At 38.8% G+C, this 27,076-nt stretch overlaps 1 protein-coding gene across 1 annotated transcript; it reads left to right on the top strand.

The window, feature by feature from the left end:
• Positions 1–340: 340 nt before the first annotated feature.
• Positions 341–26,960, top strand: dnah10 (dynein axonemal heavy chain 10). Its single transcript, XM_030142901.1, has 78 exons — positions 341–736; positions 875–966; positions 1,082–1,190; positions 1,270–1,385; positions 1,557–1,770; positions 2,697–2,854; positions 3,103–3,333; positions 3,560–3,750; positions 3,889–4,087; positions 4,277–4,471; positions 4,682–4,852; positions 5,096–5,272; positions 5,366–5,492; positions 5,654–5,810; positions 5,907–6,058; positions 6,159–6,323; positions 6,413–6,620; positions 6,741–6,897; positions 6,994–7,473; positions 7,562–7,720; positions 7,798–7,914; positions 8,006–8,108; positions 8,234–8,412; positions 8,554–8,765; positions 8,946–9,106; positions 9,248–9,477; positions 9,564–9,686; positions 9,778–10,011; positions 10,124–10,347; positions 10,437–10,706; positions 10,821–11,004; positions 11,113–11,247; positions 11,935–12,087; positions 12,257–12,445; positions 12,567–12,713; positions 12,982–13,173; positions 13,285–13,403; positions 13,495–13,653; positions 13,747–13,882; positions 13,981–14,103; positions 14,201–14,332; positions 14,430–14,646; positions 15,360–15,479; positions 15,775–15,920; positions 16,430–16,582; positions 16,666–16,926; positions 17,010–17,182; positions 17,272–17,365; positions 17,479–17,646; positions 17,767–17,955; positions 18,222–18,393; positions 18,485–18,688; positions 18,774–18,854; positions 19,100–19,297; positions 19,395–19,556; positions 19,669–19,843; positions 20,076–20,257; positions 20,391–20,527; positions 20,607–20,824; positions 20,976–21,197; positions 21,357–21,504; positions 21,622–21,901; positions 22,098–22,327; positions 22,446–22,719; positions 22,826–22,930; positions 23,066–23,220; positions 23,307–23,461; positions 23,589–23,769; positions 23,876–24,076; positions 24,294–24,503; positions 24,613–24,708; positions 24,819–24,990; positions 25,086–25,217; positions 25,410–25,621; positions 25,729–25,896; positions 26,016–26,196; positions 26,281–26,426; positions 26,633–26,960. The coding sequence occupies exons 1-78, from the start codon at positions 505–507 to the stop codon at positions 26,777–26,779; spliced, it is 13,677 nt and encodes a 4,558-aa protein (XP_029998761.1). The 5' UTR covers positions 341–504; the 3' UTR covers positions 26,780–26,960.
• The last annotated feature ends 116 nt before the right edge of the window (positions 26,961–27,076 follow it).

Raw genomic sequence — 27,076 nt, 5'->3', positions numbered from 1 at the left:
TATATATATATATATATATATATATATATATATATATATATATATATATATATATATATATATATATATATATATATATATATACAGTCACAGCAGAGATTTTGACTTGTCACAGTCCTAGAAGAAGAATTGTATTCTGTGAAAAAGATGTATTTGTGGCTTTAAACTTTTCCTCATCTATTTTTACATTTCTGGTTCATTAAATTTGTAAATTAAATAAACCTATTTGTTGATTTTTCATTTCATATAAGTTAATAATTAGAACTGTAATAATGAAACGTTTGCCTTTCAATCATGACTCTGGGAAATTTTGCCCAGTGTTAACGGTTGTCATAGCAACGCTAACAGGGTTGCTGGTGATCGTCAGTAAAGTTAGCGTTAGGTGTTTTTGACAGTTAAGTCCAAGACAATGTAAGATAAGTTTAAAGACTACGACATTTTGAAACGGTAAGAAATGTTCTGTTCTTTTTGAATACCAGCAAAAGCCAGTGGTGTTTAGAAAATATGGTCCACGACGATTTACGGGTGGAGTGGATCCGACAGCGTGTCTGCACCGGGTTCAATTTACGGCAACAACATCTAGACTGTTTTGATGAGCTGCTCAAGAAAGGAGATGGAGAAGAAGAAAGGAAAATTATCCGCTTCTTGAATGTCGTATCTGAGGAAGACTTCCCGTCGTGTCTCATGTTTTTCAAAGGTGTTAGAGAGGAAGAAATAGAGATCAAAATTCCTCTGGGTAAGTTAATATTGCTAGGCCACAGGTAGCTCAGTGCATGTCTACATCTAGTTAGATTGTATAATGTGAATAGTCCATCAGAACATACGAAGAGCTTCAACCATTTTTTTTTTTTTTTTTTTTTTTTTTTTAATTCAGGCAACACAGACAGTGAAGATGTTGAGGAAACCAAAAGTGGAGACGACATAACCTCAGAGTCAGATGAGAGAAATGAACCAACCCCTATTTATGTGAGATGGATCCTCACTTCAGTCCTCTGAATTGTACCTGGAAAACTTTTTCATGTGTCACTGATGCACAGAGAGATATAACAGTTAACCTTGATTCTGTTTTTTATTTTTTCAGAAAACTGAAGCACAACTTGTCTATCATGTCGAGCTTCATGTAGAAGTGAACAAAGTGCCAGAGAGCTTCGTAAAATCTCCTGTTCTCTACTTTATGAGGCGTACAAAGGGTGAGATGACAATGGAGCATCACAGTCAAAGCAGGTTCATATAAAAGCTTTAACCACAACATTATTGTTTATCTTACAGAAACTGTTGTCGAACCACCGGACATGAAAGAAGCCAATAAGATGATGTCAAGGCAGTTTAACTTTCACCTGTCAAATGGGCACACCCTTCTTATGCTGCAGACCAAACTTGCTCATGTATGTTTAAAACATACAGTAACAACACAACAGTCAGCCAATACACTGAGAAGCAATACTACTAAAATGACTGAAATTAGAATGCTCAATATCAAGATCTCTTTAAAATTTTATTTTCTAATTGGACTAATACAGGAAAAATATAGTTATGTATGGTTTGTCTTTCTCCAGATATATACACCCTTTATTACAATCCAGCAAATGCAGAATATTGATGGAGGTGCTCGTACCAGAGAAGTGCCATCTCAGGAGACTAGTGGAGAACCTGGAAAGGTGCAACCACTGAATACTAGTCAGCAATATGTGATCCGTGATGAGCTACTCAACAGGTTGCACAAATTTTTGGGATTTATGAACAGAACTTATCAACAACTACAATTTCAAGGTTTGCTTTATTAATACACAAAACACTACACTTTTTCAAAAATGTGAAAATTCAAGGAAGCTATCAGAATTTGTCATTGTCAAACAATGTTAAAATGTCTAAAACACAGATGTACATATATATGAAAGTGTATAGTATGTTTTTGTATAATTGACACTATAATTATTGCATTTTATAAGAAATGGAGAATTTAAATGAAAAAATTATGCGGTGACGTTAAAATTTTCTTTGATTTGAATTTTATTGTAGACAGAATGAATACAGCATAATCCATGTTTTGTCAGGTCACATTCATTTGTAAATATACATCCATTCCTCACATTCACAAATGGCATTTTTAGTTGTACTTTGTATTCTGGAGTTTGACAAAATTTCTCCACAGTAATCCTGTGTTCAGTACACCTGCACTAGATGAATGATAGTTCCTCATGTGTTGTCTTCTGAGGGGTCAGAGATCACAATGTTCACCTTAGACTTGAACCGTTGTCCATTACACACTACATTACACATTACAAATATCATCTACAGTAGATTCCTTGAATCTTTTGATTCACACAGTAACCTACTCCAGTGATAAACTCAGTGAAATAATCAATAAAATGAACACTGTAAGTTCTGAACTGTTTACATTGAAGTGCAGTTAGTTTTGGTCCAGTTTCATTCTCTCTTGTGTGGGCTCTTAGAGTTTCAGTTGCTTTTTAACATTAATGTACAATGTGAATCTAAAATAAACTCTGCCTGTCACCTTCCCATCAAACGTACCTGACATGCCTACATACATATCTGTCAAAACAACATTCAGACATCTTATTGATAAACATTGTTCATTATTATTATTATTATTATTATTTTTTTCCCAAATACTTAGTTAACACAGAATGTTTGATATAAGTAGTGTAATCTAAAAATCAGTCTTTGTTCTGCAGATGAGATCAGGCTCCACATCCCTGATCTAGACCTGAAGCCTGATGTGAATGTCCTGCTTGCTGATCCAGAGGTGTTAGAACTTCTGGAGCAGTGTGTAATGAACTGGCAGACTCAAATTACTGTTGTTCTTGAAGAACAAATGAAGAAGAAGCCACAGGTTTGTGCTTCTCCTTATACTTTGGATTTCATTTCAGGTATCAGTCAGTGTACTTGATGTTAAGTGCAGCCTTCACATGTATTGTTGCTACTGAATTGCACAATGTAATTTGGTTAAACTGGTTAAGTGTAAATGTTTCTGTGTAAATGAATATGTTTGATTCAAAAGTTAATTACCAAGCATAAGCATGACACATACACCGATAGTGATAAATCAATATTAACCTTTTTATTTTCTAATTTGTCCAGGCACCAGGGCCTATGGCTGAGATAGTTTTTTGGCGAGAGCGTACATCTGTTCTGAGTGCTCTGAGTGAGCCATTTAAAAAACCTGTGGTAAAGAAGATCTTGGAGGTGATGACCAAATCTGATGCAGGCATTATTCAGGTCCTGGAAGGAACACTGGCTGAACTTACAAAATACAGAGTGGAATCAGAGGATAATTCTCGCTTCCTTGGTACCCTGGAAAGACACTTCATGGTGAATTACATCTTTTTCATACTCTCACATGCTTAATAAACCTTACATTTCCCTAAAATCTCTAAAATCCCTACATAACTCCTTAGACCTTACTCTCCTTTAACAGAAAACTGCTTGTAAACTTCTGCACTCAGCTGCAGTACAGGGATTTGCCTTACAAAATCACATCTGCAGGGATTTGTTGTACAATTCTAAATTCCCTGAAATGTTCCATTGTCTCTTGTAGAATTTGGCAACAGGAGTAAATTTTGATATCATGCTGGAAACCATTCCTCCTCTGATGAGCAGCCTGCAAATGGTGTGGATTATCTCTTGCCACTATAACACAAATGAGCGTATGGTCCCTCTAATGGAGCGTATTGCCTGGCAACTGTGTGAACGTGTGGCTGTAGTTATTGACGTCCACACACTGTTCAAGTATGTAGATTTCAGTTTACAGCTGCATTGAGATGTGTCTTATCTTGTTAGTGTTGTACTGTTCAGTAGCTGTTTTCAGTCTTTCTTAAAAATGTTTTGTAACAGTTTAACTTGGTATAATGTGCTGTGCATTGATAGAGATCAGAGAGAGGTGGCCAAATCAAAGGTTCATGATGCTAAGCAGGTACTGGACCAATGGAAGTCATCCTATTTTGAGGTACGCGCTGACATTGAAGAATCAGGCAGAGTTGGACGCTGGGAATTTGACCGCAAGAAACTGTTTGAGCGGACTGATTACATGGCTTCGGTTTGTCAAGACCTTTACAATATATTACAGGTTAGTGTGCATGCTTTAAATACTACTTCTACTACTACTACTACTACTACAATGATGATAATAATAATAATATTAAGAAGAAGAAGAAGACGAAGAATCATCATTTTCATCATCACAACAAATAACCGAATATGCTAACATTAACGGAAGCTCAGATTTTCAGAGTTCCCCTGGTTTTGTGTTGTGCAGATTTTAGAGGAGCTTTACACCATCTTTGGCCCAGAGCTAAAAAGTGTGACTGGTGACCCAAAACGCATAGATGAAGTGCTGTGCAGAGTAGACAGCCTGGTCTTGCCAATTGAAGAGATCAGTTTTGATCCCTTCTGCATCTCTAAAATGAGCAACTGGAAAACGATAATGCAAGACTTCAATACTACAGTTCAGGTAAGTTTAAGGTTTGGAAGCGCCTGACAGTAATTAAGTTGAGCAACACAATCTACTCCACACCCCTGAAACAAAGAGGTAGGCAGTTTGCACCAACAAAATGGTCTGTGTTACCCAAAACTCTTCTGTTTTTGTCCCCTTTTCCTCATTATGTGTTAAATGTGTGCCTTAGTTATCAAGTTAATTCAGCTTAAACGCATGTGTCCTCAGGCTATTGAAGGAGAGTCCATAAACTTCATTGACCAGTCATTCAAGACACTTCGCTCTTCAGCGGCTGCATTTGATATGCTCCTAAAATTCAAGCACATCCGCTCCAGAGAAGCCATCAACAACCATTTGATGAGAAAGTTCAATGACATCTTGGCACAGTATTGCAAAGAGGTACTTTTCAAAGACGAATTCTGGTTGATATTTGATTTTTCAGTCCAGTATGAAGTGTAATCACATTATATATTATTAGACTGAAACCAGAAGTCATTTCAGGAGTAATTACTCCATGCATGTATGTGGCCAAAATCTAAATAAATGACATTATAAAACAGAATGCAAACATAGTAAAATATATGTTAGTTACCTCTGGTATTATTTATTGCATTTACCATTAATGCATTGTTTTTGTTGTAGGTCGACATCATAAATGTAATCTTTGAGGTCAATAAGGACAAACCACCTCTAAATAAGAACGAACCCCCTGTGGCAGGAGCCATTAAATGGGCCCAATCTCTTTCCCACCGCATCAAAAAACCCATTCTTGCCTTCCTGAAAGTGACAGAGATGATGGAGAGTGAAATGGGCAAAACAGTAAGTCATTTCATATTCACACAGTTGTTTAGGTCTGTATATATTTAGTGTTTAAAATATTATTTAAAATGAGATTTGCTTCATTCTGCTCAGGCCAAGGACAAGTACAGGCAAATGTCAGTGAAGCTCAGAGACTATGAGATGAAGAAATATGAATGCTGGAGGGCTGAGACAGAGTGCAACTTGCCTTTGTTTATGAAAAAACAGCTGCTGGTAGCGAGTACCAGTCAAAACAAAGTCCAGGGAGACAGAGTACGTATCATTCACCTTTTTAGTTAGTTAAAACTCTGACTCAGTATTCTACAACGGAAGACAGTTATTCTCATTTTCTCTGCTTCTTTGCATTTGTTTGGATTTTTTGCCATTTAAAGGTTGTCCCAGCTGCTGAAATCAGTTTGCGGAGAAATGTGCAATATATTGTCAACTTTGCTCCAGAGATCAAGGAAATAATATCTGAGACAAACAATCTTTCGTCACTGAGCTACTCTGTGCCAGATCTGGCCAAGAATGTTGCTCTACAAGAAAGCAAATTCATTAGGTAATGATTCTCATCAATATCTATATAAAGACTACATTTTCAGTTAACTGCAGATAAATTAATGAGTGGCCTGTCCTGTTTCAAACCTGGTGTTAGGTATCTTGATGAACTACACAGCCTTGTCAACCGATACCACTCTGTGATGGACAGTCTGACTGATGCAAAGGTCATTATGCTGGTTGATCACATCAAAGCTGTCCAAGCAGACTTGGAGTTTGGGTGTAAAAGAGTCAACTGGAATTCTTTGGGTATGCTAGACACAGAAGCTGCAGTTTTCTGAAGATCATGTGCATTCAACAGTTTTATTTTTTACATGTAAATTCTCGTGAATATCCTGTTGAATTTAAGGTATCGCTGATTTCAACAATAGAGGTCTCCAAGCTGTGTCTAAGTTTGAGGCAGTTGTCAATCAGATTCTGAAGAATGAAAAAGATATTGACTCCAAGTTGCAAACCATTGTGACAGCCAATCTATTGAAATTTTCAGTCCCAGATAAAGTAAATGACCCACCAGGTAGGACTAATAGATGCTAATTTTTACTTCTATAATAATCTGTAAAAATCCCATTCTTATTCTTGTTAACATCATGCTTTTTGTCCAAGGTGTCAAGCAGTTTTGTGAAAGTATTGAGCAAGAGAGAACCAAGATGCTGAATTTGCTCACAAGGAAGTATGCTGACATTGGACCTCTGATCACTAAAACTGAACATTTGATCCTGGGAACCAGCACCGGTAAAGCCAGGTGTATGGCAGAATACTATATGTACTGGGAGCGTAAGATCCTAGACTCACTTATAAAGATGGTGCTGAGGTAATGGTATCATTTTGTAAATTATTAGCATTCTTTAACTAATAATGCTTCAGTAGTAGGTGTTCTGACTCTGATGTGCAATACAAACTGTTTACATATCTTGTTGACTTTCACATTCAGGAATATTCAAGCCTTCAATACTACACTGATGGGAAACACTCCTCTCTTCCAAATTTATGCCATCCTGTCTGCCCCCAAAATTGTGATGCAACCTCAGCGGAATGAGATTTACAAGTTAATAATGCAGTGTGTCAGAGACTGTGTAGAGAGCACAAAGGTAGAATCATCTCTCCTGTAGCACTGCATTACTGAAATATTACTTATGTGTCATCTAACAACAGAATGACTTGATTTGCTCTTATGTTTGTTTCAGCATTTTGTGCGATGGATGCATGGTTCCTGCAATGAATGCCCTTCACAACATGTGGGTGGAGAAGATGAGGTGGTGACATTTAGCTTCTACACTGATGTATGCCAGCATCCACAGATAAATGAGAGCGCCATGGCTGTGTCTCAAAACATCCAGCAGCTGCTCCACTCTGTGGAGCGGTGCCTTAACCACTGGAAACACTATCGGCCTCTTTGGGAAAAGAATAAAACCATTGTCCATGAAAAGTTTGCTGCAAAAAAACCACCATGTGTCCTGTATGATGATAAGCTGCAGTTCCTTGCTCGTATTGTTCAGGAGGCATTGCTTGAGCCTCTGTTTAAGAATGAGCACAGCATCTATCTAAACCTGGAGTCTTTAGCACAGACAGTGCAGGAGACTGCTGAGTCTTGGATAAGTTCATTAGGTAGCTTCTTCAACAAGTCTGCCAAAGATGACCTCTTCAGTTTGAGAGATGAACTCAAGGTACTGAGCATGCTGCATTGTCTGCGTACTACTTTGCAAAAATGTATTTCTTTTACTTCTTTCTTATGATTCTTATCTTATATAACAGCATCTCACTGAAAAGCTGAGGCAGAGTCCTGACACTTTTGAAGACCTTAAATCTGTCCTTGGCACAATCTCACACATCAGGGACATGTCTCTGGATGTTGAGATGAGGTTCCTTGATATCAAAGAACGATATAGAACAATGGCCATGTACAAAATAGAGGTACTGCAGTTCTGTGCGGAAATGTGCTTAATTGTAACTTGTTTTCTTTCGAGGACATGACATTGTTTCCCATGCAGGTTGGAGAAGATGAACTGGAGCTGGTGGCTAATATTGATCAGATGTGGAGGGACTTATTTACAGAAGCCAGACAAGTCGATCGTAGTCTAACACACGTCAAGAAATCTTTTGTTGTGGTAAGGCATCCATTCTTTAAAATACGGAAAAATGTTTTTACTTTGAAAAGATAATCACTTCTACTCCATATTCTGCCCCAATTGTACTCAGATTACCCAGGAGAAAATTGCAGAGTTTCAGCAGGATTTAACAATTTTTGCTGAAAGCTTCAACATGCATGGTCCTGGAGCTGTGGGAGACAATTTGGAGAAAGGTTCTAGTATACTCATATGGTGTCTTTAATGGCAAGAGAACAGAAATATATGTAATATATAAGAAATATATAGAATATGGAAGATTTACTATGTAAGATTGCTCTCACCATTTTCTTCTTTTCAGGACTGACCATTATGGAAACATATGAGGCAGACCTAGCAAAGACGGTGGCAGCACGACAGGAGTTAACTAATGCTGAGAAGCTGCTTGACCTACCAGTCACTGTGTACCAGGAGATTATTAGTATACAGAAGGATATGAAGGGCCTGAGACAGATTTATGATCTGTATAAAGCTCAACAGGTGGGACATAGTGACTGGCTGGCTGTGACTTTAAACACTTGGCATCATTACTGTAGCAAATGAATGAATGAAATTGCGTGGTAGGACATCTCAAACATGTAGTTTAAGTATTTCATGCATTTTTGTTCATTTTTTTTACAGAAAGCAAAGGAAGAGTGGTCTACAACACTTTGGGTGGATTTAAACATCCAGTTACTACAGGAGGGCATTGAAAGTTTTATCAAGAACCTGAGGCAGCTGCCCAAAGATGTGCGGGCGCTGCCTGTGTCCTTCTTTCTGGATGGAAGGCTGAAGGAGTTCAGAGAGTCACTGCCCCTTCTGTTGGACCTGAAAAATGAGGCACTAAGGGAGAGGTTAGTCTGCTCACAAGAACCTCACAAGAATCAATTAAACATTACAATGGCATTAATATGAATGAAATGTTAAATGTATAATATCCAGTATTGTAATATAATGTATATAATCCAGTATAATTGGTGGACTTCTTTTAACCACTTTAGATAAAAAAAAAAGTTTAATATTTTGGTTTACAGACACTGGAAGGAACTGATGGACAGGACAGGCACAAGCTTTGAGATGAACCCTGAAAGTTTCACGCTGGAAAACATGTTTGCTATGGAGCTCCACAAATACACTGATGTCATAGGTGACATTGTCACCTCTGCAGTAAAAGAGCTCAGTATTGAGAAGGCAAGCTGCCTTTTTATGAGCTTGTTCATTCTATTTATTTTCTGTTTACCTTTCAAATTATAAACAAGTGATGAAATGCAGATATACAGATATATTATGCAGGGGAAACATTATTCATACATGTGTTGTATATGTCTCCAGGGAGTAAAAGATGTAGTAGAGACCTGGGAAAACATGAATTTCAGTGTGCAGCCTTATTTTAAAGGCACCCAGGAACGTGGTTCTATCTTGGGCTCAGTGGATGAGATCCTGTTGAATGTCGACAATGATGCCATGAACTTACAGAGTATGGCAGGAAGTCGTTTTGTTGGACCATTTCTGGGAACTATACAACAATGGGAAAAAGATTTGTCCCATATTAGTGAAACCATTGAGGTTAGGACAACAAAATCTTCCATCACACTTTATCTGACCTATTCAATATCTTTTGAAAAAACATTTTGTTTTGTTTTTTTGTACAGGTATGGCTGCTGGTGCAGCGAAAATGGATGTACCTGGAAAGCATTTTCATTGGAGGAGATATACGTTCACAATTACCTGAAGAAGCAAGGAAGTTTGATGACATTGATAAAAAGTTCAAAGGAGTTAGTGTCATGAATATTTTACCCTGATAACAAATATTGTTACATTACAGGACATCTATTGATGATATTATCTCTTTGCGTATCTGCATAGATAATGAATGATGCAGTGAAGGACCCAAACATTAAGCGGGGTTGCCTTGTTCCTGACCGGCTAACAGATTTGCAGGCCCTCAGTGATGGTCTCGAGAGATGTCAAAAAAGTCTCAATGATTACTTGGACTCCAAACGCAATGCTTTTCCTCGCTTCTTCTTCATTTCTGATGATGAACTGCTAAGCATTTTGGGGAGTAGTGACCCTGCTTGTGTCCAGGAGCATATGATCAAGGTATCAGTCTACTTCGGAGTGAGAGTAAATGCATGTGAGTGTTTGTGAAACAACAGATGTATTGTATGAAAACATTGCTCTTGATCTCTCTCTCTTCTCCTCGTCCTACAAGATGTATGATAACATAGCATCTCTGAGGTTTGATGTGGAAAGCAATGGGGAGACCATAGTTGGAGCCATGGTTTCTGCAGAGGGTGAAGTGATGGAGTTCAAGAAGCCTGTCCCAGTAGAAGGCCGAGTGGAGGAATGGATGACTGGAGTCCTGTTGGAAATGAGGAGAACAAATAGACTCATCACCAAGGAAGCAATCTTTCACTACTGTGAGGACAGGAGCAGGTTTGTCTAAATTCTACATATGTCAGTTTTTTGTCTTGGCTTATCATAAAACTGAACCACAATACACTTGACATTTCCATATTTCTCAGGGTGGATTGGATGTTGCTTTACCAGGGGATGGTGGTTCTGGCTGCTAATCAAGTATGGTGGACCTGGGAGGTAGAGGATGTTTTTCAAAATGTGAAGAAAGGAGAAAAGCACGCACTAAAGAACTACGCAAAGAAAATGCACCAGCAGATTGATGAACTGGTCACACGCATCACACAACCTATGAAGAAGAATGACAGACGAAAGATCAACACTGTCCTTATCATTGATGTCCATGCAAGGGACATTGTAGACAGCTTTGTATTTAAGAGGTGATCTTTACCATTCTACTTTTTTTCAATTTAGCACCTTCTATTACCCAGTTTCATTGCAGGAGACATTGTAACTCAAATGTCAGTGGATGAATTATCTCAATTCTGTTTCAGTATAATGGATGCTCGAGAATTTGAATGGGAAAGCCAACTGAGATTCTACTGGGTTCGGCAACACGATGATCTGTTTGTGCATCAGTGCAGTGCCTCTTTCTCTTATGGCTATGAATACATGGGGTTGAACGGTCGATTGGTCATAACCCCACTGACAGACAGAATCTACCTCACCCTCACACAGGTCTGAGCAGCTTTTTAAAGTATACCTAAACAGACCCTTCTTAATTCATCTGTAAACTTATGTCAGTAACATGACAGATGTGAGTGTGGGAATGATGTTGTTATGTAGGCCCTTTCGATGTATTTGGGTGGAGCCCCTGCAGGACCGGCTGGTACAGGAAAAACAGAATCCACTAAAGATCTGGCCAAGGCTTTGGGCCTACTCTGTGTGGTTACAAACTGTGGTGAGGGCATGGACTACATGGTGAGAAACCTACATTTGCAAGACTAACCTCTACTTAAAATATCTAACATCTGTGTTTCATTTTTATTCTACAGTTTCTTAATATAAACAAAAAACAGACATTAAATTTCACACGTAATACATTATTGCATGCTGTCAAAGAAGTTAGTATTATCTTAATTCCTCGCACATTTTTTACAGTACAAATAATTCTTTTGTTATTTTCTTTCCAGTGTGTGTGCGTGTGTATATGTATATATATATATTTATATATATATATATATATATATATATATATACACACACACACACACACACACACACACACACACACACACGTATATATCTATCTATCTATATCTATCTATCTATCTATCTATCTATCTGTCTGTCTGTCTGTCTGTCTATCTATCTATCTATCTATCTATCTATCTATCTATCTATCTATATATATATATATATATATATATATATATATATATATATATATATATATATATATATATATATATATATATATATATATGTATATGTGTATATATATAAACCTCCACTGCCTTAATAACATGCAAAGTCTGTAATGATCTGGCAAATATTCTCGTGGAAGGTGCTTGCAGCAAAAGGACCAGAATGTTTGTTTGACACTGAATTTAGTCTGTCTTCAGATTTAACCCTTTTTGCTTGTTTCGCTCTTCTGTTTCTCTGCAGGCTGTAGGGAAGATCCTTTCTGGTCTTGCCCAGTGTGGAGCCTGGGGCTGCTTTGATGAGTTCAACCGGATCGATGCCTCAGTGCTCTCAGTTATCTCTTCCCAAATCCAGACAATCCGTAATGCTCTCATTCTGCACCTTAAAAGGTTTAGGGTATGTGGACTCTAGGAATGGAGAAATGACTAAATGTATCAAAATTATAAAAAAAAAAAAAAAAAGTCAATAAATATAATCAAATCTTACTTATTAGCCAAAAGCAGACATTAAGACTGTGATTGACTATTAGTCTTACTAATTGTCACTTTCTAATTATTCTCATTAGTTTGAAGGCCAGGAGATCAGCCTGGATGACCGAATGGGGATTTTCATCACTATGAACCCGGGTTATGCAGGACGCACAGAGCTGCCAGAGTCAGTCAAAGCCCTTTTCAGGCCTGTGGTGGTTATAGTGCCTGACCTGCAGCAGATCTGTGAGATTATGCTTTTCTCTGAGGGCTTCCTCATGGCGAAGGTGAGACATGAGTGCAAACTAAACATTATTAATGTTCTCAATTTTCATGTAGGCTCACAAATTTCCTTAACATGACAGTTATGTATTCAAGATTTTGTTTCCCCACTCTTCTTTAATTCAGCTTCTGGCCAAGAAGATGACAGTACTCTATAAGCTTGCTCGTGAGCAACTCTCCAAACAGTCGCATTATGACTTTGGGCTGAGGGCTCTAAAGTCTGTACTCGTGATGGCAGGAGAGCTGAAGAGAGGCTCGCCAGATCTCAATGAAGTAAAAAAAAAATATATATAAAACAACACAAAATACATTTATCTTGATCTGATGATGAAATTACCTTTTTTTCCCCATCAGTATGATGAAATGGAATACTTATGGAACTATGCAAATCTCAAAAATAAAATGCTTAACATCTGTAGACCACTATGCAAAATGAAAATGTTAACATTAACAGAGCAGTGGTCACAGAGACAGAATCATTTAAATTAAATTTGTGCTCTTCCTCACCTGTTTACTGTTTTGTCTCTTCCCCTTTCTACAGGATGTGGTGCTGATGCGTGCCCTCAGGGACATGAACCTGCCAAAGTTTGTGTTTGAGGACGTGCCTCTGTTCCTTGGGTTGATTTCAGACCTGTTCCCAGGGCTAGATTGTCCACGTGTCCGCTATCCTGACTTTAATGATGCTGTTGAACTCATCCTGCAAGAGAACAAACATGTCATTTTACCTAACCAGGTGTCCCAACAGGGTCTTAGCTTCCAGTCTACTACATTCAGACTTGTGTGATAAAGTGTGATAAAATGATATTTTAGAGGGAAGAACTGATTCACTGTTATTGATTTTTAGGTAGATAAAGTTGTGCAAATGTATGAGACCATGATGACCAGGCACACAACTATGGTGGTGGGACCAACAGGTGGAGGAAAGTCAGTTGTAATCAGTACCTTATGTCAAGCTCAGACCAAGTAAGTATTTGTTTATGCCATATTGAGTTTCATGCCACTACACTGAACATCTGGTACAGACTCTAATAGTGTTATTTTATGTCATCAACAGAATGGGGTTACAAACAAAGATGTATCCTCTGAACCCCAAAGCTATGAGTGTCATTGAACTGTATGGTGTTCTGGACCCTGACACACGAGACTGGACAGATGGGATCTTATCCAACATTTTTCGTGATATCAACAAGCCCACTGACAAAAAAGAGCGGAGGTAAAAAATAATGAAATAAATAAATACAGAAGACCTAGTAAGCTTTCACAAAGCTTTGAAATACAACATAAAGTCCTGAATTTTAACTCACAGGTACATCCTGTTTGATGGCGATGTGGATGCTCTGTGGGTTGAGAATATGAACTCAGTGATGGATGACAACAAGCTCCTTACTCTAGCCAATGGAGAACGGATCCGTTTACAGAACCACTGTGCCCTGTTGTTTGAGGTTTTTTCAAAATCAAGTCTAATATGAATATTATTTCTTCTATTTTATTTGACTTTTCTGCTGAGCAACTTTTAGTGAAACTTCATCATATGTTGCAGGTGGGAGACCTGCAGTATGCTTCCCCTGCTACTGTTTCTCGTTGTGGGATGGTTTTTGTTGACCCCAAAAACCTGCGATACACTCCATACTGGCAGAGATGGGTGATCGATAAACCTGTCAGGGTATGAGAATTGACCTTGACAAAGACAATGCAATAATTGAAATCACTTGTAGTAATATTAATAATAATTCAGCCTTCTCTTTTTCATGTTGTTGTAGGATCAAGAAGTGTTGAACAAACTGTTTGAGAAATATGTGCACAGCTCCATTGACATGATTGTGGATGGTATTGTTGATGGCAAACAGGACCAGAAACTCAAGACTATAGTCCCTCAAACAGATCTGAATATGGTAGGCAAATATAATCTATCCTAGAATATATCAGTTCATAAATAAATACTTATTCTCATGTCATGTTGGATTAATTCTGTGTTACTGTTTTATTCAGGTCACTCAGCTGTGCTTGATGTTGGATGCCCTGCTGGACAATGAGAGCAACCGTGCTAATGTTGTGGAATGTTATTTCCTGGAAGCCTTGTACTGTTCATTAGGGGCCACACTGCTGGACAAGGATAGGCTCAAGTTTGATGAGTTCATTAAAAAGCTGTCCTTCTTAAACACAGTGCATGACGAAAAATCTTTGGCTGGACCTGGTGAGATTCCAGGTAAAAAAAAACAAAAACAGAAAACCTGTGTGATTCTGCCATTATCAGTAGTATGCATATAGCGTGTTAAATATACCCTAGTTAGTTTTTGTCACCTGGTGCATACTGCAGGGGGATATAGCAATCAGCATGTCTGTTTCTCTGTCCAGCTGTCTGTCTGTCATCATTTTGTTTCTGGAGTGTAACTGTTAAACAATATGTTTCCACCAAATATGTTACATTATTTCAGTTATGTGCTGAAGTGGGTCCTTGCTGTTTGCTCTGTCATTCATCCATGTTGTCAGTCATGTTATTTGGCATCATTTTGTTTCTGGAGCAGGACTAGAAAACCATTCAGTATTTCTTCTAGCAGACTTGCTGTAATTTATCAGTTGTGTGTTGGATTTGTACCTTTTGGATCTTGTCTGTTTGCTGTCATTTAGTTTCAGCTGCCATGTAAATTCAGTTTTTTCTATATGATGCTGACTGATTGAAGGTTACATTTTCTGAAACTATTCGACTCCCAAGTCAATTTAACTAAGCTGTATCTGTAACAAGCACCACGTTTCAGTTTTGTTGGTTCAGCAAGATATGCCCTCATCTGATGACTCTTATGATTAATATTTAAGTTTGTAGATTAGTTTTAATATGTCAGAGTTATTAGAGAGTAGAAATGAATATTCAGTCAGCTTTTTGGTTGTATTGTTTTAAACATTATCTCTGCCTTCATGCAGTTTACCTGCCAACGCTGTATGACTTCCATTTTGAAGGAACACAGGAGAAGTGGATTCCTTGGAGCTCACTGGTGTCCAAATATATCCACAACCCTGAAATGAAGTTTGCAGATATTCTAGGTATTGGTCAGTTCTTTGAACTGTTAAGGGACAACAAAAATTCAATATACATTGAATGGTGTATATGAATTGAAAGTCTTTGCCTTCTCAAACTATTATTTTTCCTCACTATTTCTGTTTTTCTAGTTTTAACTCCTTTTATTTCTTTATGGCTACATACTTCTGTTTTTACTTTTTGAATCACTTAATTTTAATTTATTTTAATATACTTGAATTTATTAATCAGCACTTTGGGCAACATTGTGTTGTGATCTTAAATACATAAATATACCTACCTTGCTATGTCTTGCTCTAGTACCAACAATCGACACTGCCAGAACAAGCTGGATCCTGGAGCAGAAGGTGAAGATAAAGAGGCCGGTGCTTCTGGTTGGAGAGTCAGGCACTTCAAAGACTGCAACCATTCACAATTTCCTTAAGAACCTTGATGCTGACACAAAAGTGAGTTTACTGTCTAAGTGTGGTTGAGTAAATTATTACCCCGCCCCTCAAACGGGAGGCAAGGGGTATTGTGTTTGGTTCGGTTTGTTTGTTTGTTTGTTAACACTCTAGCAGCAAAACTATTGGTTGAATTCATACCAGATTGGGTTTATAGATTGCCAGTGACCCAGAATAGATGTCGTTACATTTTGGGAAAAGTAGGTCAACGTTAAAATTTTTTATTAATTTTTAAAATCTTTCTTTCCCCATTTACTTATAATGGGGGAAATTTCACATCTATAAAAACATCAATTTTGTTTCAATTTACTTTAAACTTGGCACATACAGTATATAGAGGCAATTGATACTGTATGTGGACATGACCACATGTATAGACATGATGACATCACCTGGATAGATGCCAAAATAAGCTACAATACGTGCGGGAGATGGGGTTTGTTGTGCCTGGGACCACTTGTTTCTAGTTGTGTCCAAGTTGTCTTTTAAATGTATTCTCTTTCTGTTTCTAGATTACCCTGACCATAAACTTCTCATCTAGAACAACATCAATGGACCTTCAGCGGAATCTGGAGGCCAACGTTGAGAAGAGGACCAAAGAGACATATGGGCCTCCGATGGGGAAGAGACTGATTGTCTTTATGGATGACATGAATATGCCGAAGGTTCTGCCTCCAAATGCTCAATTAACTTTGTTTTACCATTTACTGGGCTTATGTCTTACATAATGTATTATATACTTATCCAGGTGGATAGCTATGGCACACAGCAACCTATTGCATTACTGAAGCTCCTACTGGATCGAGGTGGCATATATGACAGAGGGAAAGAGCTTAACTACAAAACCCTAAAGGATCTTGGCTTTGTTGCTGCTATGGGAAAAGCAGGAGGGGGAAGGAATGAGGTGGATCCCCGCTTCGTCTCACTCTTCAGTGTCTTCAGTATCCCCTTCCCTGCTGTGGAGTCCCTTCACCTGATCTATGGTTCTATTCTCAAAGGTCATATGAAGGTGAGTAGCATTTTATTTTATGCAAATCCAGCTCAGTAATTCACTTCCCTCACAATCCACTTTAATAATACCATTTTTTTTAGACATTTGAGGATGTCCTTCAAAAGGTTTGCGACCAAGTCACCTCCTGCACGCTGGGGCTATACAGTAATATCATCAAAGATCTCCCACCCACTCCCTCAAAGTTTCACTACATCTTCAACCTGAGGGACCTATCAAGAGTCTACAATGGACTAACCCTCACCAGTCCTGAAAGGTTAGCTGAAACTTATGAACTTAATTAGTAGATAACACACTTCATTAAATGTTGGTGTGTCTAAACATCTCCTGATTTTCTTTGAACAGGTTTTTGACTGTTACCCAGTTTGTGCGTGTCTGGAGAAATGAGTGCCTGAGAATATTCCATGACAGATTGATTGATGAAACTGACAAAGCTTTGGTAATAGTTAATTTTATCAATCAACATGTACTACAAATTACCCGTCTATCTAGAATTATGAATCTTGCTTTAAAATCAAAAAGTGATAATCTTGTAATGCTGTTTCTCATTAGGTCCAAGGTCATATAAAAAATCTGATTGATGAGCATTTCAAGTCAGACCTAGAGACCATCATGAGGGACCCGATTCTTTTTGGAGACTACAGGACAGCCCTCAGTGACACTGAACCAAGAGTCTACGAGGACATACAAGACTATGATGCATCAAAAGCCTTGTTTCAGGTGTTGTAGAAGCTCTGCAGGGAACCTACAGAATACTATAATAATGTAACTACAAGCTTTTGTTAGAATATTCAGTCTGTCTTCAAATGATAGTCAAAAAGCACTCTTTGTGTTCTACAGGAAATTCTTGAAGAATACAATGAAAGCAAGTCAAGGATGAACTTAGTACTTTTTGATGATGCATTAGAACATCTGACTCGGGTGCATCGCATCATTCGCATTGATCGTGGACATGCACTGCTTGTTGGTGTGGGAGGCTCTGGAAAGCAATCCCTCACCAAGCTAGCTGCCTTCACTGCCGGCTGTGAGGTTGTAAAACACAAGAACAATAATGGGAGTGCGATGTTTCTCAATGAGTACAACTGTATTCATTGCTACATACTGAAATCAAAGTGCCATTTGTGCATCTTGGTTTTTGTATGTGTTGCTCAGTATAGCTGTGGTTTCAATGAATGAATGGATTTGAATGATCTCTTTGGGGGATCTACAGTTCAGAAAATATCCTCGTATACTTTAAAATATCATGATTTAATGATACATATCCATCATGTAATAATGGACTCTTCTTTTCCCAGGTTTTTGAGATAACACTAAGCAGAGGATATAGTGAGTCAAATTTACGTGAAGATCTAAAAACACTGTACTTGAAGCTAGGAATTGAAAATAAGAAGACAGTGTTTCTATTCACTGATGCACATGTTGCTGAGGAAGGATTCTTGGAGCTCATTAATAACATGCTCACATCAGGTTAAATATCACTCCTATCCTGACTTTATCTCTATATTCAATCAAACAACAGTTGCATGATGATCTCTCTGTGTATATGTGTGATGTATAGGAATTGTTCCTGCTTTGTTCCCGGATGACGAGAAGGAGTCAGTTCTCAACCAGCTTCGTGACGAGGCGCTCAAAACGGGGGCAGGTCCTTCTAAAGAGAGTGTATGGCAGTACTTTGTCAACAAAAGTGCCAATAATTTACACATTGTCTTGGGTATGTCTCCTGTGGGTGACACCCTGAGGACACGCTGTAGGAACTTCCCAGGTAAAATAAAATATAAAATAATGCAGACTTCTCTTACTATAATTTAGGACTTTTTTTTTGCTAATTGTGTACATTTTTTTCTCAGGACTGATGAACAACACAGTAATAGACTGGTTCCTGCCATGGCCGCCACAGGCACTACTTGCAGTGGCTCAGTCTTTCCTTGGTTTGTGGTTAAATATATATTTATATTGACATCCATATATGGTATAGAAAAAATGTAGCTTGACAACCATTCTGGGGCTTGACTTTGATGAGACCCACAACTGGAATTTCATAGCCCCTCCTTATAGTACATGCCACAGTTTCCAACTTTGGATCCCTATCTTAGGGAGTTTCCTGTCTACATCCTTGCTGTCAGCTGTCTTGTAAAAGCTAAAGTAATTTTCAACATGCTGTTTATTTCCACAGGTGAGAGTCCAATGATTCCTGAGGCACACTCTGCAGAAGTAATAGCTCATGTATGCATGGTTCATAGCTCTGTTGGAGAGTACAGTAAGCTATTCCAGCAGAAACTTAGACGTTGTAATTATGTTACTCCAAAGAACTACTTGGACTTCATAAATACCTATTGTAACCTCTTGGAAGAAAAGGACCAATACATTTTGGGTGAGAAGAGGGAACATGATAAAATAAGTGCATCTGTGGACAGAGTTGGAGTGTGTTGAGTATGGTTAACGTTGTAATGTGTCTCCTACTGTTCCAGCTCAGTGCAAGCGTCTAGAGGGGGGATTGGATAAGCTGAAAGAGGCCAGTGAACAGTTGGCTGAGTTAAATGTCAAACTAGCAGAGCAAAAGGTAGTCCTAGCAGAAAAGTCCACAGCCTGCACAGCTCTGCTCGAGGAGATTTCTACAAACACCACTGTTGGTCAGTAGTACCTGGAATTTTTTACCCACGGTTTTAGAATACAAATATATTGTAGACATACAAATCTTACCACACATTATTTAAAATACCAAATCATGACTTTTCCTTTTAGCTGAGGAGAAAAAGACCCTAGCAGAAAGTAAAGCCAAAGAAATTGAAGAGCAAAACAAAGTAATAGCCGTTCAGAAGAAAGAAGCTGAACATTCTCTAGCTGAGGCTCTTCCAGCATTAGAGGCAGCCCGCCATGCACTTCAAGACCTGGAAAAATCTGATGTTACAGAGATCCGGTAAGCTCCATGTCTGTTGTGGAACATTGTTTTCTGTTTCTTGTTGAAAAAGCTAATAATGATTTGATTGATATAGCAGTAGTTTGTTTAATATTATTGTACTTTACTAAATTTATAACAAATCATCACTTAAAAAACTGTGCGGTTCTGTTTCAGACAAATGTGCTGTTTAATTTTTAAACCATCTGTTTGTTTGTCTCTCTGTCTGCCTTACTGCTTCACCATTGTACAGATCCTTTGCCAAGCCTCCCAAGCAAGTCCAAGTGGTCTGTGAGTGCATCCTGGTGCTACGTGGCTACAAGGAGGTCAGCTGGCAAGCAGCTAAGGGGATGATGTCAGAGGCTAACTTCCTGCGCTCATTGATGGATATGGACTGTGATTCCATAGCTAACAGCCAGGTCCGGACTGTCAAAGGTATGTTTCACAATCAATGGAACCCTCAACATTAACAGCGCTAATAACAGTAATACCTATTTTGATTATAATGTTCCATTTGTATTTGCCAAATATGCTACAGTTTTCTTTTCTCTCTAATTGCTTTGGCTAGGTTTCCTAAAGAACCTTCAAACTACCTTTGAGGAGATGCAAGCCATCAGTAAGGCTGGCTCGGGAATGCTCAAGTTTGTTGATGCAATTATGGGTTACTGTGATGTGGCCAGGGAAATAAAACCCAAAAGAGAACAGGTAAAAAGTCTGCAAATACCACTGCATCATACTTATAAAAGGGGGTACAATATAACAGTTGCATCCCACATAATCTTAGGTAGCACGTCTGGAGAAGAACTTCTTTCACAGTAAGCAGGAGCTGGAGCGCATTCAGAGTGAGCTGAGTGAGATCCAGACAGAGCTGGAGGCACTTAGAGAGAAGTACCAAGCAGCTATCACAGACAAACAGCTGCTAGAGGAGGAGGCTGAGCTCATGGAGAGGAGACTGATAGCTGCTGACAAACTCATCTCTGGCCTTAGCTCTGAGAACAAGCGGTGAGGTTAAAAGGCACAAAATACCAAAGTGTCACATCACTCACAAGCCCGTTGAAGAGCTGCTTTTTCAAACATTTTTTGATTTCCTTTTCTCCTTCATTTTCATATTTTCTCAATATCCTTCCTTCCATTTAACTTTTCAAACTTTCAGGTGGACACAAGATTTGGAGGAGATGAAACAACGACGTGTGCGTCTGCTGGGTGACTGTCTGATCTCTGCTGCTTTTCTGAGTTATGAGGGCGCCTTTAGCTGGAGCTTCAGGAATGAAATGGTATACCAGTTATGGGTTAAGGACGTACAAGAGAGAGGCATCCCCTTAAGCCAGCCATTTAAGGTGGAAACCATCCTAACTGATGAAGTGGAAATCAGCAGGTAAGTGAGAATGTGTTATGTGGAATACATAAAGTATATGTATGGTAAATATGAACTGGGAAACATGCTCCTTCAACAGTTGTCTTGAGTAAAAGATCAGATTTTAGTAGGAAAGACAGGAGGATAAACTTTTGTTTCAACATAAACCTTGTGTGACAGGTGGGGCTCAGAAGGCTTGCCTCCAGATGAGCTATCAGTGCAGAATGGAATTCTAACAACCAGAGGCAGCCGTTTCCCCATGTGTATTGACCCTCAACAACAAGCCCTCAACTGGATTAAGAAGAAGGAGGAAAACAACCATCTCAAGGTAAACATACGTGTGCTTATACTCACATTATATATTTTTACTGCTCACAAGAACCTGAATGACATTTCAGAGTCACAACATGTGATCTTGACAGTAGGATCCTCCTTTTTTCAACAGATCTCATCCTTTAATGATCCAGACTTCCTGAAGCAGCTAGAGATGGCCATTAAATTTGGCTACCCATTCCTTTTCCAAGATGTGGATGAATATATTGACCCTGTGATTGACAGTGTGTTGGAGAAGAATGTAAAAGGAGCAGAGGGCAGGCAGGTCATCATGCTCGGTGACAAGGAGGTGGACTATGATCCTAATTTCAAATTGTATCTCAATACCAGACTGTCCAACCCTAAGTATTCCCCATCTGTTTTTGGAAAAGCCATGGTCATTAACTATACTGGTAAGGGTTTTTTTTGGAGGTACTTACAGTTTTTGTGATTTTTATATTGCAATTTTTTTTGGAGGTACTTACAGTTTTTGTGATTTTTATATTGCAATTTTTTTTGGAGGTACTTACAGTTTTTGTGATTTTTATATTGCACTCCAAAACGTTTTTGTCTATGTGTGCTTATTTATTGTATCAATACTGTTTGTAGTGACCCTTAAGGGCCTGGAAGACCAGCTATTGAGTGTTATCATGGGCTTTGAGAAGAAAGAACTGGAGGAGCAGCGTGAATATTTGATCCAAGAGACAAGTGAGAATAAGAAACTGTTGAAGAACCTTGGGGACTCTCTGCTCAGAGAACTAGCCACATCTACTGGAAACATGTTAGACAACACAGAGCTGATCTACACACTGGAGAAAACAAAGTCCAAAGCCAGTGAGGTGAGACGGTTGGAACTAGAGTACACTTAAAAGCATTTGAACTTTACTCCTTTATTTAAAGTTTGTTTCTTCTTCATCATTTTCTTATTATTATTTCTTGTAATGATTTCCTCATCAGGTATTTGAGAAACTAAAGCTGGCTGAGAAGACATCGGTTGACATTGATAAGCTCAGAGATGGATACCGACCTGCTGCTAAGCGTGGTGCCATCCTGTTCTTTGTACTGACAGAAATGGCTTTGGTGAACAGCATGTACCAGTACTCTCTTGCCTCCTATCTGGAAGTGTTTGACTTTTCACTACGTAAATCAATGCCTGACCCTGCTCTGGCTGTAAGACTGAAGAACATCATGCACACTTTGACGTACAATGTCTATAACTATGGATGCACAGGTAAGATCAGTGGGAACAGGTGGAAAATGATTAGTATCTTAGGATCAAGTACTATGTGATTATAATTCCTCTGCACAGTTTTATAAACCAAATTACGTATTCCTAGGGCTATTTGAAAGACACAAGCTGCTCTACTCCTTTAACATGACCATCAAGATTGAACAAGCAGAAGGGAGAGCACCTCAAGAGGAGCTGGAGTTCTTTATTAAAGGTGAAACGTTGAATTAAAACTTATTTATATCGTAAAAAAAAAAAAAAAAAGTAGATTGCAATAAACACAAGATTGCCCAAGTATGTGTGAAATTTTTGTACAAATTGTTCTTATTTTTCCATGTAATGTGTAAAGGCAATCTGTCCTTGGAAAAGAGCAATCGTAAAAAGCTGTGTGACTGGCTTCCAGACCAGGGCTGGGAGGACATAGTGAAACTATCAGAGCTCTTTCCTGACCAGTTTGGTTCTCTGCCTGATGATGTGGAGAAGAATTGTGATGAGTGGAAGTCTGTAAGTAACCACAGTGATTCCAAACAATTAGGTCATTTCACTTGACTGATTGAGAATTTAACTTTTAATGTACTCTTTTTCCTTAGTGGTATGACCTGGATGGACCAGAACAAGCTTCATTCCCCATGAAATATGAGGAGAACTTGTCAGCTTTTCAGAAGTTGCTTTTGCTACGCTGCTTCCGTGTCGATAGGGTCTACAGAGCTGTAACTGACTACGTTGCTGTGACCATGGGAGAGAAGTGAGGCTGTTTTCACTGTGCTAGTGCATTTGAGGATATCGCATAAATTGTGTAATTGTTATTATCCTTGAATGTTCCGTGATCCATGTTTAACATAGTTATGTGAATACGTTGTGTCTCTTTTCAGATACGTTCAGCCTCCTGTGATCAACTTTGATGCAATTTATGAACAGAGCACACCATTCTCCCCTATTGTTTTCATACTGAGCCCTGGCTCTGACCCAGCCAGTGACATCATGAAACTAGCAGAGAGATCAGGCTTCAGAGACAAGTTCACATTCCTTGCTATGGGCCAAGGTCAAGAGAAGGTACTATAAACATTCCCCATTTCACAGTTATAAAGCTTTATGTGTGATCAAGTGAAATGACTGTAAAGAGCCAGGGATAATCCTGTTTCCTGTATCTGTGATAAAGGTGGCCCTGCAGTTGCTGGACAAAGCAGTGTCCCGTGGTCAGTGGTTGATGTTGCAGAACTGCCACCTGCTTGTAAAGTGGCTGAAGGAACTGGAGAAGTCCTTAGAAAGGATCACCAAGCCGCAGACAAGCTTCCGCCTATGGATCACCACAAACCCCATTGATGACTTCCCCATTGGCATTCTGCAAAAATCTCTAAAGGTGAGGCACGATTCCTTTTTATCATAGGAGTGTTCTTCCTGCAAAATAAATGTCCAGAGATGAATTCAAAAATGGACAAAATCACTTGAATATGTCCGATTTATATTGTGGATTGCTGGATTATTTTTTATTGAAGTAAGCATTAAAGACTGGATATAACAACAATTCAGTGTATTACACTGACATTGTCCTTAATGTATTTTAACGCTGTCTGCAGGTAGTGACAGAACCTCCCAATGGTCTCAAGCTGAACATCAGAGCGACGTACTCGAAAATCTCCCTCGAGTCCTTGGCTACGTGCCCACACCCTGCCTTCTGCAGCCTAGTATATGTGTTGGCTTTTTTCCATGCTGTTGTGCAGGAACGACGTAAATATGGCAAAATTGGCTGGAACGTCCCCTATGACTTCAACGAGTCAGACTTTTTTGTAAGTGTCACAGGTGTCATTTAAAATCCACTGGAAATTTTTATTGACCAAGATTTTTATTTGTATTGTAAATTTTCAATTCATTAAACTGTGTTACTGTACTCAACAGGTGTGCATGGAGATTCTGAACACCTACCTGACAAAAGCTCACGACCAAGGAGACAGTAATATTCCATGGGGGAGTCTTAAATATCTTATTGGAGAGGTTAGAAGGGTTTCATGTGTTATGACATGGGATATATACAGTGCATGTTTTCATTTAACAAAAGGGTGCTTTGTGTTGCTCATTTACAGTGTCCATGTATTTTTATATAGGTGATGTACGGTGGGCGAGCCATCGACAGCTTTGACCGCAGGATCCTGACTGTCTACATGGATGAGTATCTTGGAGATTTCCTCTTTTACACCTTTCGGCAGTTTAACTTCTTCAGCAACAAAGATGTCATTTATAAAATACCTTCACATGGGCCCAAGAAAGTATATGTCGGTCAGTCTTTACTTTGCTATCTGTAGACTTTCTTTTACATAAAGAAAAAATTCTGTCACCACTCACGGCTTTGAGTGTGCCATTGTCTCTCACAGATGAGATTGAATCCTTGCCACTTGCAAACACACCAGAAGTACTGGGTCTTCACTCCAATGCAGAGATAGGATACTACACACAGGCTGCTAAAGACATGTGGACACATTTAATAGACCTGCAGCCTCAGACAGGTATGTCTTTTAATTGTCTGCATGCAAAAAATATTGGCAAATGCTACCAAAGAAATCCCAAATTTGTTCATTTTTGAACCTTTGATTTTGGGTTTTCAGCTCTAATGAAGAGATACTGTTGAAGCACAATACTCCCAAAGATACATACGAACCTCTCTTGAAATAATATTTACTTTTACTATGATGCTTTAGGTGAATCCAGTGGAAGTATCAGTAGGGACGAGCACATCGGTCAGGTGGCACAGGACATTCAAAGCAAGCTGCCTGAATTGTTTGACCTGGATGTAATCCGCAAGAAATTTGGAACAGACATCTCCCCAACATCAGTGGTGCTCCTTCAGGAACTGGAACGATTCAACAAGCTAGTTCTCCGCATGCAGCACTCTCTGGCTGAGCTGCAGAGGGTGAGACCCACAGACAGAAGATACAGCAAATGGAATTAGAATAACAGATTGATATTTTGGCCTTGGGCTTTACACAGTTTTTACATTTGCATTGTGAATTCACATAGGCCTTGGCTGGTGAAGTAGGTATGAGCAGTGAGTTGGATGAAGTTGCTCGGGCTTTGTTCAATGGTTACATCCCTGCTATTTGGAAGAAACTGGCTCCTGACACTCTAAAGTCTCTTGGCAACTGGATGAGTCATTTCAAGAAGCGTTATGAGCAATACCACTCCTGGGTGAGAGAGGAAACACACACGTCAACACTCATAAACCTGCTCAGTACATTATCTTGAATTGTTGACAGATGCATTGACAGTACATTTTAGTGTCCGGTGTTTGTATCTTATGGACTTAGGTTGATGAAGGAGAGCCAAAGGTTATGTGGCTATCAGGACTCCATATCCCAGAGTCCTACCTGACTGCCCTGGTCCAAGCTGCATGCAGAAAAAATGGTTGGCCTCTGGATCTTTCTACACTCTACACACAGGTGACACAGTATCGCAGTGAGGATGACGTCACTGACAGACCTGGACAGGGTAATGAAATGACACCCATCATTTGTACTGCAGAATTATTAATGTTAAGTTTTAAAAGATGATGAACAGTTCTTTTCCTTGCAGGCTGCTTTGTATCTGGCCTATATCTGGAGGGTGCAGACTGGGATGTGGAGAAGGGCTGCATAGTGAGGAGTAAACCGAAAGTTCTGGTTGTTGAACTACCCATACTTAAAATTATCCCTATAGAGGCACGCCGCCTCCGGTTACAGGTACAGACTGAAAGCATTATACCCCACCTTCATATCTCTATAGATGATAATAATAATAATAATAATAATAATAATAATAATAATAATAATGATAATAATAATAATAATAATAATAATAATATAGATTTATGCAATTATTTTGTTATTTTAATCTAATGTCTCTCTGTATTTGTATATTTTTTATATATTTTTTTTTTGTACCCCAGAATACACTGCGGACACCGGTGTACACTACATCCTTACGGAGGAATGCAATGGGTGTTGGGTTGGTTTTCGAGGCAGACCTGTTTACCATGGTACACCTCTCCCACTGGGTGCTCCAAGGAGTCTGTTTATGCCTTAACGCTGACTAATGACTAAAGTCAAAACTCTACAGTAAGAAACTAGACAGTTTTCATTGAGTTATATGTTAAATTAAGGACATTGTGCCTGATTTTGACACCTTTAATTTGCTATTTTCACACATTAATGTTATTAGAACTGATTATATAACTTTTCAAATAAACTGAAATATTTAAGGAAATTGTGGGTTTTTTTGGGGGGAGTAGATATTTTTGATTTTTATTCGCTAGGTGGCAGCACTCAACCACACTGAACACAGAACACTCTGGGAAGTTACTCCAGGGATTTCTCTCTGGGGTTAATGCGTC

The sequence above is a fragment of the Sphaeramia orbicularis genome, chromosome 9, assembly GCF_902148855.1.
Source record: "Sphaeramia orbicularis chromosome 9, fSphaOr1.1, whole genome shotgun sequence".
Taxonomy (NCBI): domain Eukaryota; kingdom Metazoa; phylum Chordata; class Actinopteri; order Kurtiformes; family Apogonidae; genus Sphaeramia; species Sphaeramia orbicularis.
This window is presented reverse-complemented; position numbering and strand designations above follow the sequence as displayed.